The 23352-nt window shown below is 40.3% G+C and overlaps 1 protein-coding gene and 1 long non-coding RNA gene across 2 annotated transcripts in view; one reads left to right on the forward strand and one right to left on the reverse strand.

Moving 5' to 3' along the window:
• eno4 (enolase 4) overlaps positions 1-15310 on the reverse strand; it is a 37776-nt gene extending 22466 nt beyond the window's left edge. The window contains exons 1-5 of the mRNA XM_016995091.2: positions 15051-15310; positions 12424-12552; positions 10503-10693; positions 7352-7494; positions 1954-2123 (exon numbers count right to left, since the gene is read on the reverse strand). Of these exons, the coding sequence (XP_016850580.2) occupies positions 1954-2123; positions 7352-7494; positions 10503-10693; positions 12424-12552; positions 15051-15215 (798 nt within the window). The 5' untranslated portion in view covers positions 15216-15310. The remainder of the gene's footprint in view (positions 1-1953; positions 2124-7351; positions 7495-10502; positions 10694-12423; positions 12553-15050) is intronic.
• Positions 15005-22879, forward strand: LOC134297632 (uncharacterized). The gene is made up of 2 exons (XR_010004443.1): positions 15005-15134; positions 16346-22879. It is a non-coding gene; the product is annotated as an uncharacterized LOC134297632 (long non-coding RNA).
• Positions 22880-23352: the final 473 nt, after the last annotated feature.

Raw genomic sequence — 23352 nt, forward strand, 5'->3', positions numbered from 1 at the left:
AACTGTGCTCCACAGAGCACCACAAAGCAAATTGAGAGGCTCCACATTCCCCCCACCCCCAAGAGTGACTAGCTGGAAGCCCTCACTGCCAAAAGTATCCTCTTGCCATGCGGAAGAGGCAGAAAGGAAGGAAGGAAGGAAGGAAGGAAGGAAGGAAGGAAGGAAGGAAGGAAGGAAGGAAGGAAGGGAAGAAGAAAGAAAGAAAGAAAGAAAGAAAGAAAGAAAGAAAGAAAGAAAGAAAGAAAGAAAGAAAGAAATGGAGGCAACAAGGAGGCAAACCGCACCCTTGGGAAGGCAGTGAGGTGCTGTGGTGCAGCTGGTTAGTAGCCAGCTACAATAAATCACTATTGACCAAGAGGTCATGAGATCGAAGCCAGGGTTGGATTGAGCTCCTGACCATTAATAATAGCTAGCCCACTGTTGGCCTAAGCAGCTCGAAAGACGGTTGAATCTGTCAAATAGAAAATTTAGTTACCACTTGATGCAGGGAGGCTAATTTAACCAATTTATGACACCATAAAACTGCCAGCAGCATGCAGAAAGGAATGAGGAAGCATTACCACCAAGGACTCAGTGTCACAAGTGGACGATGAAGCTCCCCCTGTGGCCGGCATTGAGCATACCCTCATGAAGCCGGAAGCTGGAAAATATTAATTTGCCTCTGTGTCTGTCTGTATGTTCTATGTCTAGTAATGGCATTAAATGTTTGTTATGTATATGTGCATTGAGTCCCCTTCGGGGTGAGAAGGGCAGAATATGTACTGTAAATAAAATAAATAAATAAAAGGCGCAGGCCAAGGAAGCTGCAGGCCACATGGAGGTTTGTGGAGACACAGCACTTCATCAGCACAGAGAAAGTTAAGGCCCGCAAGGATAGCTTGCTGCCCAGACCCTTTTCCTTGCACTCCTTGCCACCCAGACTCTTTTCCCTGTGCCCCTTTGCCACCAAGACCCTTATTATTATTATAAAGGGTATATGGCCTTCCTTTGGGGAGTGCTTTGATTTTTGCTTTTCCTGCATAGCAGAAAAGGGTTGGAACGGATGGCCCCTGGGGTCTGCCACTGAAATACTGCTAAGTTTATGTTAGTTAAAATTGTTCTTCATTTTAAATATTGTGTTCTTCTTTCTTTCTTTTTTGCACTAAAAATGGGATATGTGCAGTGTGCATAGGAATTTGTTCATTTTTTTCCAATTAGTTCATAGAATAATAGAGTTGATAGAGACCTCATGGGCCATCCAGTCCAACCCCCTGCCAAGTAGCAGGAAATCGCATTTAAAGCACCCTGACAGATGGCCATCCAGCCTCTGCTTAAAAGCCTCCAAAGAAGGAGCCTCCACCACAGTCCGGGGGAGAGAGTTCCACTGCCGAACAGCTCTCACAGTGAGGAAGTTCTTCCTGATGTTCAGGTGAAATCTCCTTTCCTGAAGTTTGAAGTCATTGTTCTGCATCCTAGTCTCCAGAGTAGCAGAAACCAAGCTTGCTCCCTCCTCCCTATGACTTCCCCTCACATATTTATACATGGCTATCATGTCTCCTCTCAGCCTTCTCTTCTGCAGGCTAAACATTCGTCTTCAATCTGCCACTGGCCCAGCCCATCTGTCAAATTTTAAAGCTCAATGCGGCCCCTGTGTCCAAGTTTGCCCATGTCTGATACACACACACACACACACACACACATATATATTATAATATAAACCTTTTCTGCAAAAAGTTTCAAAAAGTTTTCAAAAAGTTTGAGAACTGGTCTAGGGCTATACTATTTTAGCAGCAGAAGGTCATGGCACAGCAATATTTTTACTAGAATATAGTTCATGTCTGCTTTTCACAGACATTAAATAAAAGATTTTACAGTTCTTAGAATGCAAATCCGACAATCAGCCTGGATTACTTCATTCCCATCTTGGATAGGTGTTTTGGGACAAAAGTAGAATGTCAAAATTTTGTCAAGTACCTGATTGGCTTTCAGCAAAGCAATATGCATGTACAAAGGTATCTCAGAAATGATTGCTGCAGTCTTTGCAAGAGCAAGTGAAATACACCCAACAGCCATGCTTCCCTTAACTATTGGTTCAGCGGGTTCTGCTGGAAGGATTGGCTTCTCCACTATAGAAGCCTTCTTCCCTGAGGAGAAGAAGAAGAAATGTTTGCATTATTTTCCTGCTAACATTATCAAGAACACAGAGAAAAGTAGATGGTGGCAACTGAATTATCTATGCCAAGTTTGCGGGCCCATTTACACTGATCATTTAATGCAGTTTGAAGCTACATTCAAACTGTGGTGGCCAAACAATAAGCTTCCACAAAAGTGTGCAAAAGAAGGCCCTTAATGTGCATCAGTGCTCTGTTATTTGCGTCGTCACCATCTGCACATCAAACCGCTTCCAGGATTTCTCATGTAATCATCTGCGCAGTGAAACCTATTTCATCAATACAAGTTGAAACTGCATTAAGTGGAAAGTGACGATGGGACCTGGGAAATCTATGGCCCTATTAACACCTAACTAGAAAAGCCAATGATGAATTATTATGGGAACTGCCATCCAGAAAGTCTACAAAGCTATACTTTCCCCATTTGTTTTATATCATAAAGTCCAAGGAAATTAACAAAGAAATATATAGGTTTCTTTCACTAGAATAATTCCATTTTTATGTCCCGATAATATTTCATCCAAATTCTGCTTAAATTCCCTTACATTTAGCCACTTTCTTCAACTAGTTTTCTATCACAAATATTTTAGACTTTCAACAACTTTTGTCCCAAGATATACTACTGTGATATTTCAACTTGTGCCCTGGACATAATTATCCTCATTTCTCTCTTTTCCTTTTTCTTGATTTTTGACATTATGCCCTTTATCTTTCAACACCCTCAGATCCAGACTTTTATGTGCACAAAACTCAGAATCCAATCCAAGGTACATTTTGAAAATTACCCAGTTTCCACTTAAGATACCTTAATAGTAGCTAGATTGTTGTAGTGTAGAACTTAGCAACCATCAACTCCCACTGTGACATTTATGTTCTCAACTCTTTGTCATCCAATAGTTTGCTTTGATTCCCAAACAGGAGCTGGCGTCTTTTGAAAATCTGACACTAGTTGAGGATGCTGAGTGTCTTTGAAAACTCTAACCTTTAATCCAAGCACTAAATGTACTTTTGAACAGCAGAACATAAATGTACCCAAGTGTAAGCATGGGACTCTATACAGAGATAGCAGCTAAACAGATCTTTAATTTGAAGCACACTGTAGATTTGATCCTTCTTTACATCCAGAGTGCATAGCTAAGGAAAATTAAGGATGAGATGTCAAGCATGAAAAAATAAAGCATGAATATGTACACTCTCCAGAGATACTAAGAAATCAGTTTAATTTTCTACAGAATAATAAATTCTTGGAAGTTGTACATCTTTTCTTGCTTCTGTTAATTCTATCAAAAGATTAATCACTGAATATTTTCTGGAAGAAAAGTTAAAAACTGATTATTTTATATTCATTAAAATGGGCAGTGCCACCAAATATTGGTACCTGAAGTGGGACTGAAACATTGCCTTTGACAGAATCCCCCACTTTGCCCAGGAAGCTCAATGGATGTCAACTGCAACAACATGCAGAACAGCTCAAATCAGGGTTATCTATAGCTGTTGTTAGATCCATTGGAACAAAAATAATCAATTTTTCCAAATGCACAAATGGCAAAATCTAGGTCTGCTAGCTGCCAGAGATCTGGAGTTGTTGCAGCTAATCCCCACCCAACCAATAGTCCCTGCTGTCAATAAGGGAGAAATTAGAATAACTGGGATTTATTCAGCAGGGATAAAAACATGGATAGCCTTAGGAGACTTGAGTCAGTAGGAATATAGATGAGGTGATAGATCTATCATCACACTCCTCCTTAGTTCCATTTATGATTGCTTTCAAAACAACTGAAATTAAAACTATACAATCTGTGCTGTCAGGATAGCAGTACAATTGACATGATGTTGATCACTCATAAACTAAACATGAATATGAAGCATTCTGTCACGCCCAGGGCAACGGAGCACTAAGAACCGACACACGGAGGCCAAAACTATCTAATATATTAAGGATATATGTAAGAATAATAAAAACAAGTAGAAGATGTAGTCCAATAAAAGACCTTTCAGGGAAGGTCAGATATAGTCCAAAATTATATTGTCCAATATTTTATATTAGAGTCCAAAGTTGCAAATCCAAACCGAAACACACTCTATTTGCAAGCAATAGAGTGGGGAAGCGTCCAAAATCTCTCCAAAGTTCAAAGTAAGTCCACAGCAAGAACTGGAAACAAGGCTTGATACTAGAAACAAGGTCCAAGGCTGGAAGCAAGGCAAGATAGTTCTTGAATACTTGGCTAGGCAAGGCAAGGCAAAGGAACTGGAGTTGCGGACTTTACGAAGTCCACACTTGGCTGGAAACACGAAATCACTCCTGAAGCTGATCTGTTGACTCCGCACGGAACCCTCCGTGTCGGGCACTTTTAACTCAGTCTCATTTCTCTGCAAGCAGGTGTCCTGAGCTTCCTTTCCCAAGGGAAAGGAGAGCAAAACACATCTCCCTCCAGATGCGTTCCTCCCTAGAATTTCCCAGGGGAACATAGCTAATTAACGTCTTGTTTAGCTGCTAATCTCAAGCTCCTCCGAAACTGCTCTTTCTCACCCCGGCCCGCCGCATAGAACTGTTTCCTAGCAAAAGGAGGGGAGGCAGTGGGAAAGGCCTGTTCAAGGTCTTCCTTAATGGGCTCTCGGGTAGAATCATCAACAACAGGCATCTGGAAAGATTCCGGCTCTTGCTGAGCCGGCAAAAATCCCCTGTTTTCGTCATCATCAGCCACGATGGCGCTGGGATCAGAACTCCAAGGCCCATGAGACATCACACATTCAAGGGTAATTTATATACAATTGTACATAAAAGTACACCAATCACCATCTCCCAAAGCAGTTACTTTATTCTCAACTTAAAAACAGAAAGATGGGCCGAAATCAAACCTTTACAATGTGGTATTAACACTAAGAATTGAGAAGCTCTGGCACTCGATGGCTGTAACTAAAGGTCAGTTGTTACCAATGGTGCTATGGAATTTGAAGAGGCACAAATACAAGATGAAAGGAAGAAATGTCCCAAGAGCAAGGCATGTCAAGCAAACCCTTGTTTCCCATCTGGAAATAGATGTCTTTACTATGATAGACCATGTAGATCCAGAACAGGTCTTCACAGTCATTTATGGACCGCAAAGAGTCTACCCCTGGAAGACAATCATACTTGGCCACGAGTGATCACCCATGCTGATGAAAGGTAGATAACCTGTATGTACATTTCTTTTCTTTTCTTTTTTTACCAGATAATGAAACCAATTACGGTAGTTATTCAAAAATCAAAAGACTAAGATCAGAAGCATTGGGCATACTTGCCTTACTTTCAACAGAGGGTAGTGGAAGACTGATTATACGACTTGAACCCAAAGGTCCATGTTTTACATGTTGCTTTCATAAAAGCAAACTCTGGGGGTGGAGGGTGCCTGGCTGGCAAATAGATCAGCTGGCAGCCAGCACACAGCCAACTGTTACTGCCTGTGGACATCCTCAGTAGTATCTTCTCCTCTGTGTGCCAAATGCAGCCAAACTAATGTAAACTTAACAGCAGATGACACTCTATTGATTTTATTATTAGAAGAATAAACTAAATCAGCAAAACAGGTGCATCGATGTAGCTACCAGGGAGGGGGTAAATGAGAGCATTTCCCACTTAAATAACAATTCTACCCATCAATTTTTGTACCCATCAATAAAATGTTGCTTTGGTCCCCACATTTCCAGTACTACAATAATGTAAAGTTTTAGGTAAATATTCCATTGGTGGGAATGTGAGAAAGGGCCTTCTTGGTGTCTGTCTCTTGGCTCTGGAATTCCTTGTCCTCCCAGCAGCAGGTTAAAATCTTTCTTTTTGGGGAAAAGAAAGTCAGGGTGTTTGTATGTATTATAAATTGCTTAATGGATTAAACTATTTTTAATACTTCCAGTGTGTAACCTTATATAAATGTTCGTATGTGTTAGGTTTTAATTCACATATCGTTATAGTTTTATTGTTAGCCACTCTGAGTCACCTTTGGCAGAAAAAAAGTTGGGTATAAATAATAATACTAATACTACTAATAATAAATACAATTTAGTCATCCAAAGAAAATAAATAGGCACAGTCACCAAGGAAATGCAAACACAGCAAATATAAGCTCTAGGTGTGAACCATGGTCAGTTTCTCACTCTAGCAATTTGGGAACTGAAGAAAAATTCAATTAGGGGACAGAACTCTTATTGAGGAGCAATGTCCTAATTCCCTCCTCCTCATCTACACCCTTGACACAGAATGTAGCTTCTGATTATCTGATGTGTAGGTTGGGTATATTTGACATTGGTCAAGAAAGTAATGGAATCCAAGTTGATTTAAAGCAGCACCTTCTAGTTTCTTCTTAGGTCCCTTCTACACTGCCCTATATCCCAGGATCTGATCCCAGATGATCTGCTTTGAATTGGATTATATGAGTTTAGACTATCAGATTATCTGGGATAAGAAGATAATCTGGGATCAGATCCTAGGATATAGGGCAGTTTAGAAGGAGCCTTAGAAACTCACATGCCAAAACTCACATACCAACAAAGAAAATACTGTTGGGATCATCAATCTACTACACCCATTTCCTTTAAATACCAATACTATGGCTTTACTTAGCATCAAAAACATAGGCATGTAACTTTACTTGAATTCAGCTCTCTCATCACATATTGAGGAGAGAGGGATGAGAGGATGTACAAAGGGGAAGCAGAATCTTAAGAGAAAAAGCAAGAAAGTGTTCTTGTGGTGGCTATCTCCAGTCTATTGACTTTTTTGAGATAGGCTCAGTTGGCCCGATCACTGCTCTCTTTTTACCAGTAAGCAAAGATAACAGGTCTTCAGCTTCTATCTGGTTAAAGATAGTGGAACAAATGTGCTGGTTTTTCATATATTGCTTTTCATGTGCCTTTCTTATTCTAAATGGAATTTTGTTTAATGCTTAACAATTTTTTTGGATTCAGATGGTTTTAGTTACTTTGTTTAATGTAGTCACTTTTGGTCCAACATGGAATAAAAGCAAGATAAAAATTAAATAAATCAGTAAAAAAGATTACATGAAAAATCCTATGCTGTTATGTTAACAGCACTGTTCTTTAAGCAACCAGGCAAGAATTTCCCTAACGCAAGCATTATTCTGTACAAAGCGATTATATATATTCATTATGAGCATCCCTTTTAAGAACTGAAATTATCTTTATCAATGCAAACTCTATTTGATAACCTTGTTTGGCGCCTTTCTTCTTTCCAGATTGCGGCGCAGCAGGTTGCGGATGAGAAACAGGAGGCACTGCCTCCTGGGTTTCTTTTTCTTTTTCAGCTTCCCTTCTTACTTTATCTTCTTCAGCTTTCTCGGAAAAATATTCTCTAGGACAGAAGAAAGTGGTATCAGCCTTCACTGTTTCAATCATGATGAATTCCACAATGAGTGGGAAGCTTCATGGCACACAATTAATATTTAACTTACTTTTACACCTATGTTTACACATCTTTAATTTGGTGCATTGTCCTTTTATGTAATGTGCTTTGTGGATTCTCATTAGAACATGTAAGCATTCTATTAAAAGTCTTGAATGAATAAAATAAAATAAAATAAACAAAAACTGCTCATAGTTAGATTATTTTAAACCTTCATACATTCCCACTAATTATTTTACTGCATGGAATAATGAAAGTTAAACTTGCTATCATCATGGTGTTTATTTTGACAGAATTATAATTGTTTTAACTAAAACCCCATGAATAGAACTGCCACATACAAGGGATTGTCTCGGTTGGTGGGTCCAAACACAGACAAAAGCTCAATTTCCATCTCATCTGTATCAGTTACTACTGGTTTTCAGACTATATTCAAGACATTGGTTCTTATCTTTTTGAACCATCTATGGCCCATTCTCCTGAACAGTTTATTCACCATGTGAAGCCCTACTTCTTACTGGCATTGAGAAGGTGGGAGCAAGATACATTACACCGGGGAACAATTTTAACATAATTCCAGTTGAAATGGGTTTTTCAGCTGTTATAGGCTCCTTCCACAATGTCATATAATCCAAATCATCAAAACTGATTATTCACATTATCTGCTTTTAACTGGATTACATGAGTCTACAATGCCATATAATCCAGTTCAAAGCAGACAATCTGGATTTTATATGGCTGTGTAGAGGGGGGCTTATTTTGAAATAGGTAAAAAGGTAAATGTTTCCCCCTGATGTTAAGTCCAGTCGTGACTGACTCTGGGGGTTGGTGCTCATCTCCATTTCTAAGCCGAAGAGCCGGCGTCGTCCGTAGACACCTCCAAGGTCATGTGGCCGGCATGACTGCATGGACCGCCGTTACCTTCCCGCTGGAGCGGTACCTATTGGTCTACTAACATTTGCATGTTTTCGAACTGCTAGGTTGGCAGGAGCTGGGGCTAACAGCGGGCGCTCATTCCGCTCTCAGGATTTGAACCTGGGACCTCTTGGTCTGCAAGTTCAGCAGCTCAGCGCTTTAACACACTGCGCCACCACCAGGGGCATGCTGATTTCAAAACTGCAGTCAGTTTTCTTCTATCATGTCAAGTTTTTTCTCTACAACTTATCTTAATGAGACCATTCTAGGCTGGAAAGAGCAGTGGTTCTCAACCTGTGGCCTTCAACTCCCAAAAATCCTAACAGCTGATAAACTGGCTGGATTTCAGGGAGTTGTAGGACAAAAAAAAATCCAGGGGCCCCAGGTTGAGAACCACTGGTATAGAGAGAAGCACAAGTGGGGAGGAGTGGGGTGTGACTTTGGCAACCAGTGAAAGATTCCTACTTATTTAGGCTATTCAGCTACACATGGGACAGTGTGGAGAGAGTTTGCATGCCACTCTATACCAGTGATTCCCAAAGTGGGTGCTACCGGCCCCTGGTGGGCGCTGCAGCAATCCAGGGGGGCGGTGATGGCACCTATTAAGACACGGGGCGGGGCCAGGGAAGGGCCTCTTCCCAAGTGCCAGAGACAGGGCGGAGCACCTGAGGCACCTGTTAGGACACAGGGGATGGAACTAGAGGAGTGGGTGTGGCTTCTTCCCAAGAGCACAAGACAGGGCTGAGAATCTATCTATACCTCTCCTGTGGCCCCTTTTAGGACACAGGGGGCAAAGCTATGGAAGGGGGCAGGGTCTCCTTCCAAGAGCCCGAGACAGGGCTGAGCCTCTCCTGAGAGGCCTTTCAGAACTAAAGGGTGGGGCTAAAACTTGTGCGTCAGCTGTAACCATATCTCGTGAAGTCTGACTTGGCCACGGTGGCCCATGCCTTAGTCACCTCTATACCGGACTACTGCAACGCACTCTACGTGGGCTTGCCCTTGAAGATGGCCCGGAAACTACAATTAGCCCAACGTTCGGCAGCCAGACTGCTAACTGGAGTGATCAACTTAAACGGTCAATCCCCATTTAAGGAGCTTCATTGGCTGCCGATTATTTTCCGGTCCCAATTCAAGGTGCAGGTTCTTACCTATAAAGCCCTAAATTGTTTGTGACCTGCCGCCCTTAGTGATGATGTTTCCCCCTATGAACCTGCATGATCTCTTCGTTCATTGGGGGAGGCCCTTGTCTCACTCCCGCCTCCATCGCAGGTCTTACTGATATCATTTACATCAATATTTATAAATGTATAGGGTTTTGTGTTTATTAAATGTGCAAATTTAAAATTAAACATATATTAAATGATATATAAAATGTACTTATTCAAAACCAACTACACATGTTTCTGTCAACCATTCACCCTCCCACTTTGTGCTTGGTATGTACTTTTTATTTGTTTTGTCCTTTCCATCCCAATATAATCAAACTGCACTTCTTCATTTTAAAAACATTTAAAATGAGGATTTGCTGTGCTGTGCCCCTGGTGGTGGCGCAGTGTGTTAAAGCGCTGAGCTGCTGAACTTGCAGACCGAAAGACCCCAGGTTCAAATCCCGGGAGCGGAATGAGTGCCCGCTGTTAGCCCCAGCTCCTGCCAACCTAGCAGTTCGAAAACATGCAAATATGAGTAGATCGATAGGTACCGCTCCGGCGGGAAGGTAACGGCGGTCCATGCAGTCATGCCGGCCACATGACCTTGGAGGTGTCTACGGACAAAGCCGGCTCTTCGGCTTAGAAATGGAGACGAGCACCAACCCCCAGAGTCGGTCACGACTGGACTTAACGTCAGCGGAAAACCTTTACCTTTTACCTAGACAAATGAACTTTTTGAATTTCTCTGCAGCTTTTAAGGTACTGCTTTTTAAATCTTAAAAAGCTGTTGTATGCTGTTGAAAAATTCACATAATTGTTCAAATTAAAACAATGGAATTTGAAATTTTAAAAAAGCAACGCTGAATAATAAACAGAACAACTATGGACTCCTACCCTAGCAGCTTATCGATGTTATCCTGGTCAGTAGGTTGAAGGCCTCTAAACATTTCATTCAGTGATTCATTTATCCATTCAACTGCTGTATTTACAGATTCGCGTCTTTCCCTTTCATCAGCATCAAAAGCTTCGGTTGAAGCATTTTCAAGCATTTCAGCATGAGAAGAGATTGTGCTGGAACAAACCCGCTGCAGAATATTAAAGATCTGCTTACTATTGAAATTTCTCATAATAAACATGACTTTGATTTATTTCTGTTAAAGGCTTTTTTATTGATATATGTTTGGGTTTTTCTTTCCATTAACAAATGCAATAAATGTCAAGGATTTCACCAAGGAATAATTATAACAAACATTATTTTTACCCTGCCACCATCTCCCCAAAGGGACTCAGGGAGGCTCACAGAAGCACTACAAGTGTTGAACATAAAATAAACAATACATAAATATATAGACTATGACAACATAAATTTACAACAGTAAAACATACATAAACAACAAGTAATAAAATGTTTAACATTCATAAAACAGAGCTTTTGTTTGTTTTTATATCTTTGTTAATACAAAGAGCATTGCTTTAGTGGTTTTGAACAATGCATATAGCCTAGATAATATTGTCTTATTTATCCTTCAAAAATTTTTTTTTGAATAACACGTTTTCCAAAAGATGAAAGAGAACTTCAAAAGGAGGAAAGAACCTTATTTTTTCCACTCAAATCTTACAATGAGAAGCACACAGTTTGTTGTGATTTATACTCCAACGACAGTATACTGATTTGAGGCACTAAACTTCTGTTTAAAACATATAAATTTTTGTATATCATTTGCTTTTTGTCTCTGGGATGCAATGTTTAAGTGAAGTCTGGGTTCAAACATTGTGTCTGGTGGCAGCAATGAACAGAGTCGGTGTCCAGTGGAGACAGAAGTTGCATAACTTCCCACACGTGAACTTTGAGGGCATTTATTGATAGCCACAGAAGTGGGTCTGGAGGAGTTCCTTACATTAGTGGCAGAGGTGGGGTTAAAGGAAGGGCCTCACTCTTGGTGGCAGCAGGTTTTACACATGGTGGCAATGGTGATCTAGGTAAAAATGTACACTTTGTGGGGAAAATGATGGAATAAGAGGCAAGCGTCTCATAACATGCTACTTTAGCTTTGTCCAGACAGGGACCACTTGCCTCTATCTCTCGTTTCAGGAAATTCACAGGCCTCTGTCAATTGAGAATCATTGGCTCAGATATAAGTTTTCCAAACATTTTATATTAGTAACACAGTTTTAAATGTGCATCATTTTTCGACACCGTAATTCAGTTTTACTGCTAAACTAGAAGTTAAAGCAGCTTCTTGTAAGAGATACAGACACATACATAAATTGTAACAACAAAATATATGGGACACAACATGTCTCATAAAAAAACCTTTCATTTATACAGTAGAGTCTCACTTATCCAAGCCTCGCTTATCCAAGCTTCTGGATTATCCAAGCCATTTTTGTAGTCAATGTTTTCAATATATCGTGATATTTTGGTGCTAAATTCGTAAATACAGTAATTACAACATAACATTACTGCGTATTGAACTACTTTTTCGGTCAAATTTGTTGTATAACATGATGTTTTGGTGCTTAATTTGTAAAATCATAACCTAATTTGATGTTTAATAGGCTTTTCTTTCATCCCTCCTTATTATCCAAGATATTCGCTTATCCAAGCTTCTGCCGGCCTGTTTAGCTTGGATAAGTGAGACTCTACTGTATTTTTAATATACATGATTTATTGCTAATATCACAAAGATTCAGAAGTTTCACATTATGTTTGTGTGACACACCTACACACTGCAGCCGACACACTAACGTGGCATGACATAAATTTTTGAATGCTCTGGTTTAAACAATGAATGAAGCAAATCAAAACTCGTACCTTTTCACGCTCCCTAATCCGGCAAGTCACTTCCACTTCCAACGTTGGCTGACCAATCCCATCCAGGATTCTTTTCCCAGCTAATTTGCATATCACCGGAGGTTTTGACAATCCAGCGAAGTAGTTTGCCTTGAAGACAACAATTGCTGTAATTAAATTTTAATTTGCCAGTGGGAAACATGATGTCCAGCCCTCTGGAAAAAGCACAACGTCATGATACTTTTGGAATATTTGAATGTGAAAGCCTTAGGCAAAGATCTGCACATTTTAGAAGGCCTTGGCAAAAAAACAAAAAAAAACAACATTTTTTTTGCTTGATCTTTGTTTCCAAACACACACGAATAAAGAAAGATCAATTAAGGAGGAGACGATGGTAATCAATGTGGTATTACAATAAATACAATAAAGTACATATCAAAACTACGGTACTTCTTGGATTCTAAGATGCTGTTCATTGTAAGACGCACACTAATTTCAGTACCACCAAAGTGCTCTTCCAGTAGTCATCAGCCAATCTCTTTGCAATGCCAGGTATACAGCTTAATGGTGTAACATTAGAAAATGTTGACTGTTTCCACTACCTTGGCAGCCACATCTCCACAAAAGTCAACATTGACGCTGAAACACAATACCGCCTGAGCTCTGCGAGTGCAGCATTTCTCCGAATGAAGCAGAAAGTGTTTGAGGATCGGGACATCTGTAGTGACACCAAGGTGCTTTTTTCTAAAGCTATTGTCCTCCCAACCCTGCTATAAGCCTGCGAAATATGGACTGTCTACAGACGTCACACTCACTCAACTCCTGGAAAGATTCCATCAGTATTGCCTTCGAAAAATCCTGGAAATCTCTTGGGAAGACAGGCGGACAAATGTCAACATGCTGGAAGAAGCAAAGACCACCAGCATTGAAGCGATGCTCCTACGCCATCAACTCCGCTGGACTGGCCACGTTGTCCGAATGCCTGATCACTATCTCCCAAAGCTACTAAACTCCCAACTCAAGAATGGGAAATGTAATGTTGGTGGACAGGAAAAGAGATTTAAAGATGGGCTCAAAGCCAACCTTAAAAACTGTGACATAGACACAGAGAACTGGGAAGCCCTGGTCCTTGAGCGCTCTAATTGGAGGTCAGCTGTGACCAGGAGTGCTGTGGAATTTGAAGAGGCATGAATGGAGGGCTTAAGAGAGAAACGTGCCAAGAGGAAGGCGCGTCAAGTCAACCCTGACGTCTGGAAACCGATGTCTTCACTACGGAAGAACATGCGGGTCAAGAATAGGTCTTCACAGCAACCTATGCATCCACTGCCAAGACACTACATCTGGGGGACCATCATTCTCGAGCTACGAGGGATTGCCTAAATAAGTAAGTAAAGTAACAATCCATTTTAATGTGGATTTATACATCTGTGTGGAAGGTGTTTCAGATAACCCAGTTCAAAGCAGGTTACTGTGGGATTTTCTGTCTTGATATTCTGGGTTATATGGCTGTGTGGAAGGGCCCTGAGTCCACACTGCCATATAATCCAGTTCAAAGCAGATAATGTGGGATTTTATTCAGCTGTGTGGGCTTTAGAAGGAGTTTTAGAATTGAAACAATATAGTATATAATAAAATTTTATTTATATCCCACCCCATGTCCCCGTGGGGACTCAGGTGGCTAATAAACATAGAAAGGCAAACATTCAGTGCTAACAAAGTGCATACATAAAATAATAAAGCATATAAAGCAGTGTAGAATTCAATAATATAAATAGACCTTAATAAAACCATAAAACACAACTACACATTAAATACAAGAGTTAAACGCCATGTCCATATATTCTGGGTTATATGGCTGTTCGGAAAGGCAAAATAGTTTCTTGAAAGAAAAGAGACAAAAACAGAATCCCTGAATCAGAAATGGTGATAAACCTTTTTGTATTTTTAGAGTCCTTTATTAGATTGTTTCAATAAAAAATTATTCTAATCCTTTTCAAAATGGACTTCACCCTTGTCCCATTGGTCAGAATACATGAAGACGGAAGCAGGGCCCCTGATCACTGCCAAATGTGTAAGGGATCATTCAGACTGCCATATAACCCAGAATATCAAGGCAAAAAATCCCACAATATCTGTTTTGAACTGGGTTATCTGAGCCCCCCTGAATAAAATCTCAAATGTTCTGCTTTGAATTGGGATATATGACATTGTGGACTCAGACAACCCAGTTCAAAGCAGATATTGTGGGATTTTCTGTCTTGATATTCCGGGATATAGGGCTGTGTGGATGGGCCCTGGGTTATTTGAGGTCCCCTGAATAAAATCCCACATTATCTGCTTTGAACTGGGATATATGGCAGTGTGGACTCAGATAACCCAGTTCAAAATTAGGCAGCAAAGTAGCACACAATCCAACTTTGCTGGAATTCTGATATCTGCCCTTGGAAAGATCTCTTTCCAGTTTTTGCCCCATTTGGCTTTTTGAATATATATTCCCTGTGAAAATCTTGAATAGCTAGCCTTCCTCCTCCACACCCCCAGTTCAAATCTTGCTCTTCTTCCTATGACGCATGCGCACTTGGAGTGCCTCCTGGGACCGAAGGCGCATGCGCGTACTTCCGTGTCAGTTCTGCGAGCGTTGAACGTACCAGGTACCCGTAGAAGTCTTCGGGGCGCTGATAGAACATGGTGTTGAGCACTTCTTCCAGGCGTTGCGGCACTTCGTTGTTCCGGTAATACTCTACAGCCTGGTGCTTAAGATCGGTCAGATTGAACCGGCGCTGCTGTTTGTCGTCGCTGTCCCGGCACGCCATGACTTCCCTGTGCAGCGCTAGGAGCCCGTTGCTAAGAGACGGGCCACGCGCCTCCTTAGATTTCCAGAGTCTCGCGAGATCTGTGGTTTTCTGACTGTCTGAAAGGAGTTTTGCCTTTTTTAGTCAATTGAAAAGTACTGTCCCTTTGCTTTGCCCAACCAGCCTCTCCTCATTGCTTTCATTCAAACTCCCGTATTTTAATCATTTATTTGACAGGGTTGCTGCGGGCCATGTTCCAGCAGCATTCTCTCCTGACGTTTCACCTGAATCCTCAGAGATTGTGAGGTCTGTTGGAAATTAGGCAAGTGATGTTTACATATCTGTGGAATGTCCAGAGAGGGAGAAAGAATTCTTCTCTGCTTAAGAAAAGTGTGAATGTTCCACTTGGCCACTTTGATTAGCATTGAATAGCCTTGCAGCGTCAAAGCCTGGCTGATTCCTGCCTGAACAAAATCTGGCTACCACTTTTTTAAAAAAACTCTAAAATCAGGACAGTAATTAAAGAACAACACTCAGAAAACAGGGGAATTCCAGGCATGAAACAATCAGGACCAGCTAACACATCCCAACAAAGGATTCTCCCAGGCAGGAATCAGCCAGGGTTTGAAGCTGCAAGGCCATTCAGTGCTAATCAAGGTGATTCATTGCAACATTCACACTTGCCTCCAACAGACAAGAGTTATCTCTCCCACCCTGGATCTTCCACAGATATATAAACCTCATTTGCCAAATTTCCAACAAACCTCGCAGCCTCTGAGGATGCCTGTCACAGATGTGGGCGAAACATCAGGAGATAATGTTTCTGGAACATGGCCCTACAGCCCAGAAAACTCACAGCAACCCAGTGATTTTGGCCATGACAGCCTTTGACAATACATTATTTGACAGCTAGGCTTATTACTCAGCGAGAGTTAGTTCTTAACAAGCATGCATCTCATTTCACTCTGTGTTTCCCAAACACTGGTGTTTTTTGTTTTTTGGACATCAGCTCCCAGAAGCCCTCATCATTGGCCAAGGCAGCTGAGGTTTCTAGGAACTGAAGTCCAAACACCTGAGTCTTGGAATCACTGCACAAAAGGAAGCCTATTTTGTCTTAAATGAACTCACTAGCACTTTGTTTATTTGTTCAGACTCTTCTAACTCTTCGTGACCTCATGAACCAACCCACGCCAGAGCTCCCTGTCAGCCGTGGCCACCCCAGCTCCTTCAAGGTCAAGCCAGTCACTTCAAGGATACCATCCATCCATCTTGCCCTTGGTCGGCCCCTCTTCCTTTTTCCTTCCATTTTCCCCAGCATTATTATCTTCTCCACGCTTTCCTGTCTACTCATTATGTGGCAAAATACTTCATCTTTGCCTCTAATATCCTTCCCTCCAGTGAGCAACTGGGCATCATTTCCTGGAGTATGGACATGTTGGATCTTCTTGCGGTCCAAGGCACTCTCAGAATTTTCCTCCAACATCACAGTTCAAAAGCGTCTATTTTCCTTCAATCAGCCATCCTTATGGTCCAGCTCTCACATCCATAAGTAATGGGGAATATCATTGCTTTAACTATGCAGACCTTCATTGCCTGTGTGATGTCACTAACACTTAAAGGAAAGATATTATACTGAGTTTAGGCCCCTTCACACAGCTGTTTAAAATCTCCATTGAACTGGATTGCATGGCAGTGTGGACTCTGATAACCCAGTTCAAAGCAGATATTGTGGATGATCTGCCTTGATATTCTGGGTTGTATGGCTGTGTGGAAGGGCCTTCAGTTGGCTTTGTGGGGGTTTCACCATCTTCCCTTTAGTGCCCCTAAATGGTGCCCAAAAAGAGAGTAGTTACTGCATTGTCGAAGGTTTTCATGGCCGGAATCACTGGGTTGCTGTGTGTTTTCCAGGCTGTATGGACATGTTCCAGAAGCATTCTCTCCTGGCGTTTCACCCACATCTATGGCAGACATCCTCAGCGGTTGTGAAGTCTGTTGGAAACCTCTGAGGATGCCTGCCATAGATGTGGGTGAAATGTCAGGAGGGAGTGCTTCTGGAACATGGCCATACAGCCTGGAAGACTCAAAACCACTCAGAGTAGTTAGTGTGTTGCAGTTCTTCATCTTTTCATACTTCATGCTTCAAACCCTTAATCAATACCAGTTCTTTGTAGCCTTGTCAAAGGAGTATGCATGTATTTTGGGATTTGTGTAGGTACAGCTTATTCTTCTCAGGGCAAAACATGCAGTGGATCTACTCTGTAGAATGAATGCAGTTTGACACCACTTTAGCTGCTATGGAATCCTGGAAACGGCAGTTAGGAAAGGCACTAGCACTTCTGGGCAGAGAAGGCCAAAAACCTTGTAAAACTATAATTTGCAGACTCCATTGCATTGTAGGCGCCATGGCAGTTAAAGTGGTGCCAAACCACATTCATTCTACAATATAGATCAGGTATGGACAAACTTTGGCCCTCCAGGTGTCTTGGTGGGAGTTGAAGTCCAAAACACCTGGAGGGCCCAAGTTTGCTCATGCTTGGTGTATATACACCCATGGCTTATTGTGATGTCCAAATACAGTCATTCCCCCTTCATAAATTTTGTGTTTTCCTGTAATTCTTCTTTGGTTGCTTATACAGTAGCAATGCGGTATCCTAAATTTGTACTTCAATAGCTACAACTGTTTAGCCATATCATAACAAATCACAATGCAATGTTTTCAAAGTGTTTGGTTGTTATAACGCTACAGTAAAATGCTGCTGTTGAGCCTGTTTTTTACTTGAACTGTGTATTTGAACTCATGCCACTTTAAATATCCCCATGTAAAAAGTGGGGATAACTACTTAAACACCATTTATTATTGTATACAAGGACCATAGGAAAATCTAACTTCAGTAATATTTCTTTATGAATCTTGTCTATATTAAACCACACTTCCAGAAGCATTGGGTGTAGTTTTTGGATTGAGATATGTAAGGCCCTTTTATTTCTGAACACAGAGTATTTACTGTTTCTTAAGACTTTTCAGAGGTTGGTTATGATATTTATCACCAGAAATTTTCTAGCAGGTACCTTTTAGGATATACTCTTTGAACAACGAAATTGCCAAAGATTACCATCCTGAAAGAGACACAGATTACATCTTGCAAACTGTCTAGCAAAGATAAAGGAAGGGAACCCCCTTCTTGTTGCTATTTCTGTATATTTAAAAAAAAACCTTTACTTTTGATGAAAAGGAACATTGCAAAGTCTAAACGATTGCTTTTAGCCTGCAATTTACCCACAAAAACTTTCACATTGTTACTTTCTTCCTTCGTAATTTTGTTGAACTAACTGAAAGTGGATACACTTAAAATGCTGTTAGCTGTATACTTCCTCAGGTCTAAAATCAATGTACACGGATCTCCCTCTTTGTGTGTTCACTTCAGTGGGCTGGGGAGTAATGAAGAAAAATCTTCACTGAGTCATTTTCTTTTCCTTTCACATATTTTCTAAAATATGAGGGTATCTCTCCAGGGAGTTAACCCTCTTCATGACTTTGTATTCACCACAGAAGTTTCTGAATTGAGAAGACATTCCCTAAAGGAAATGTGATCAGGATATCAGTGTGTTGCTACATCTCTTGAGTTTTGATTCAATGGCAGAATAGTCTCCACTTGTGTTAGAGATGTCCTCTGATAAAATGTTCTTGATTCATTTGAGTTATATTTAGTAAAGTTCATATTTGTGAGAAATAATTTTGCGGGTTGAGCATAGTATCTGAAATGTTTGGGATCAAAAAGTGCTTTGGAGTCTGATTTTTTATTTCATTTTATTTTATTTGGAATACCAATATTTGGATATATATGTTTGCATAATATCTTGGCAATAGGATCTAAGTTGAATCATGAAATTCTTAGATGTGTATATGTCAAACTATATGTACAGTAGAGTCTCACTTATCCAACATAAACGGGCCGGCAGAACGTTGGATAAGCGAATATGTTGGATAATAAGGAGGCATTAAGGAAAAGCCTATTAAACATCAAATTAGGTTATGATTTTACAAATTCAGCACCAAAACATCATGTTATACAACAAATTTGACAGAAAAAGTAGTTCAATACACAGTAATGTTAGGTAGTAATTACTGTATTTACGAATTTAGCACCAAAATATCACGATATATTGAAAACATTGACTACAAAAATGCGTTATCCAGAAAGTTGGATAAGCGAGTGTTGGATAGGTGAGACTCTACTGTATGTCTGTTTTTAACCACAAAGGCTGTTGCTAGGTGTAGGATTGGCCTTTGCTAGGTAAAGTGGTCTTTTGCGATGTCACTGGGAAAGATCAATAACATGTGTATGAGGCAGAGGGTGGAAGGAAAGAGAAAGAGGAAAATGGAAGGAAGGGAGGAGGAAGAAAGGAATAAGAGAGAAGGGAAAGAAAAGGTATGGGGGGAAAGGAGGAAAGAAGTGAAGTGAAAGGAAAAGAAAGGAAAGGAAGAATGGAAGGAGCAAGGGAGGAAAGAGAGAAAAAGACGGGAAGGGGAAGGAAAGAAAGAGCCAAAAATTGAGCCTGCTCACTGTTGCTAGTGTAATGTCCTACACCATAGTCACGTAGCCTGAAAGTAGTTTTTACATACTATTTGTAATAATTTTGTGCATGAAACAAAGTTTGTGTGCCTTGAATAATCAAAAAGCAAAAGTGAATGATTATGGAGTAGTCTTTCTTGATTTCAGGATTCCAGATAAGGAATTCCAGTTTTTGGCTATCCCGAAATTAGGCAGCATATTGTTTTGCCTGTAATTATTGGCTTGCCTCGTTTAAGATAAGAATGTATTTTCCTAAATGGTCACTATATGAATTCCTGCTAAAACGAGATAGATATATTATACAATATTGCTAGCATCTACCCAGAAGTCAAATTTTGTGTAATTCCAAGGTTGCAGGACATCTGCTAGATTGCAATGTAATGTTTTCAGTGAATTACTTGTATTAATTACTAGCATATATGCCCAGTGTTGCCCAAGTGTTGTTGGGACTGCTGTCTGCCTACTTTCTCCCTTCTCCAGCTCTGAGAAGGCCCACCTCACAATGTTGTTAGAAAAGTTGTGGACCCCCTGCTTTTATCCCTTCTTTCTATTTTCTTCCCCTCACACCTTTCCCCCTTTCCTTTCTCTGCTTTCTCTCCTTTTTCTTTCTTCCCCCCTTACTTCCTTCTCCTTTCTTTCCTCTCCCCTTTCTCTTTTCTTCAGCTCTTAGAGGGCTTCACAATGGCTCCATGGCAATATGGCACTCTTTGTGGCTCTTTCCTTCCTTGCTTGCTTCCCCGCATACATATATTACCTTCACCTCGAGTAGACATTGCTTCTACTATCTTTGGCCCAATCCATATTGCATATAACGCAATTTCAAACTACATTATATGGCAGTGTAGATGAGGCCTTTGCTTTTGATACAACTGGATATAGATGAAAACACAGAATTGTAAGCTTTATTGCTATCCACCTACCATATAGGCTCAATTGCAGCACAGTGCATCCAATTGCCAACCCCCCCCCCCCCCCAGGCATTCCAGAAGGATACCATGATTGATGGTATTGAAAGCTGTTGAGTGGTCTAGAAGCACCAACTTGGCAGTGTTAAGAAGGTCATCCTCTAAGACAACCATAGCAGTCTCAACTTGATATCCTGTTCTGAAGCCAGTTTGAAATGGGTCAAGGAAGTGTGTGTCATCCAAGACCATTTTAATAGATCCTCCACCTCTGCAAGGATAGGTTGTAGCTGTGATACTAGCCCTGACCAAAAAGTGATATGTCCATGACAACTTGGAGGTATTGATAATCTCTGCCCACAGATCCATCCATTCCAAGCTAAAAATGGCATCAAGAGTATGACCCGCTGAATGTGTCCAGTAAACAATTGGGATAGGTCCATGTTTGTCACGGATACCATGAACTCCCAAGCTGCACTTGACAAACTGGCCTCCAGTGATATGTTGGAGTCACTCAGAAGCAAAATTCTGGGTGACTCCAACAATACCTCTGAGACTAGTTCCGTGAGCTCAGCGAAGGAGTCTGTTAGGTAGTGGTGTGAACGGCACACTAACAGAATCCTTAGTCTATCCCTGGTTTTCAGACTCAGATAATACACTCAATGTGATTCAGCTCCCTAACAGGTAATCTGGTCAAGTTAAAATGGTCTTTATAGACCACAGTTACTCCCCCCCCCCCCCAAGGTCTACTTTCCCTCACATATGAAAATAAGGATGTTTTTGACTCTGCCTCTTCATGGGGTTTTCCCATAAGAAGTGATCAGAAATAAGGAATGGTTCTCCTGTTAGTGCAAGATCTTTCACTTCCAGCTGTTCTAGGATACAAAGAAGAAAATAATTGCTTACTTCAGAACAGCCCCCTACCACTAACTTCTAAGCTTATGGGAAATGGGCATCAATTTTCCCTAATCCATTTGGAGATCGTAGTGTGTAAATTCTTACATGCCACACATCATAGGTTATTTATATAGCAGAGAATGATTTCAAGGCTTACTAAGAGATTCCATTGTACTGACATTATGAAGGAGCTATTGTGAGCTATCATGTCAAGGCTTACTTAAAGACTTATTAGTTCAAGGATCATTGACACAATAGACTAATGACTCTCATGGCAGTGTTGTCATTCATCGTGGTAATGTGCTTGCAGACAGAAGGCTTGCGTACTTGCATGCTTCTTCATCAGTTATTGCTATATCTATGCAAATAATTCATTGTTCTCTATATTTTCAAAATGGAGGATCACAATAATTTTCTAGGATGATAATTTAAAACTATTATTGTGGAATATTTTTAAAAACCAAACAATAACCAGTTTAGGAGGGAAATTGAGATATATATGTCCTAATTAATAAATATTATGAAAGCATATTATATCCTGAATTGCTTACACTTTGATTTGAACCAAAGAACATTGAATATGTTACTATATAGGATTTGGTTAGGCACTTAGATACTCTGGATAAGTGAAAATTGTGACTTACATCCTCTCAGCTTCAGACTTTGCCCACCCTGATGATGCCCTACTTAATAGTCACATAATTATTACTCCTCCATTAAAGCATAAGTTGTTGTGGGCCATCCCTTTCCTAGCAGCATAGTGTGTGTCCTATTGCATGAAATTGTACCTGGGTTTTGGAGATCGTGACCCCTTGGGTTTTTGATGGTTCAGTGTACACCAACTTTGTTTCATGCACAAAATTATTAAAAATCTTATCTGAAATAACATGCAAGGTATGTGTGTAAGGTATATAAAACATAAATGAACTTCATTTTTAGATTTGGATCCCATCCCCAAACTATGGTATATCATTATGCACATATATCCAAATATAACGATTCCAAAATTTTAAAAACATCAAAATCAAAAACACTTCTGGTCCCAAGCATTTCAGAAGAGATACTCAGCTGGTACTTTTGTAGTATTTTCATTGTTTCTGGAGGGTTTTTTTCTGATTCTTGTTATTCTGGTTGTTGTGATTGTTTTTTATGGTTTTCACTGTTTTACGAGTTGTATAGGTTTTTAATTTTGTTTTAATAATGTGTGTATTGTGCTGCTTATGTAATGTATGTTGTTGTTTTTATGCTTGTAAACCGCCCCGAGTCCCTTTGGGAGAGAGGGCGGTATATAAATAAAGTTTTACTTACTTACTGTTGTCGTTATTAAAACAGATTCTTTAGTCAACAGAGAAGATCTCATAAAAGTGTTCTACTGGAAAATGAAGGCCCAGCTGATATCGCAGACTTATGCTAGCTTTGTTCTTGGCCTTGGATTCCCAGTATCAGCTGTTTGGGGCCTTAGCTAAGCTTAGATTGATGCTCCAACTCCAGTAGAGTCTCTCTTATCCAACATAAATGGGCTGGCAGAACATCGGATAAGCGAAAATGTTGGATAATAAGGAAGGATTAAGGAAAAGCCTATTAAACATCAAATTATGTTATGATTTTACAAATTAAGACCAAAACATCATGCTTTTACAACAAATGGATAGAAAAAGCAGTTCAGTACACAATAACATTACGTAATAATTACTGTATTTATGAATTTAGCACCAAAATTTTGCAATGTATTGAAATATTGACTACAAAAACATTGACTACTAAAAGGCAAACTGCCTTGGATAA

The sequence above is a fragment of the Anolis carolinensis genome, chromosome 3, assembly GCF_035594765.1.
Source record: "Anolis carolinensis isolate JA03-04 chromosome 3, rAnoCar3.1.pri, whole genome shotgun sequence".
Classification (NCBI taxonomy): domain Eukaryota; kingdom Metazoa; phylum Chordata; class Lepidosauria; order Squamata; family Dactyloidae; genus Anolis; species Anolis carolinensis.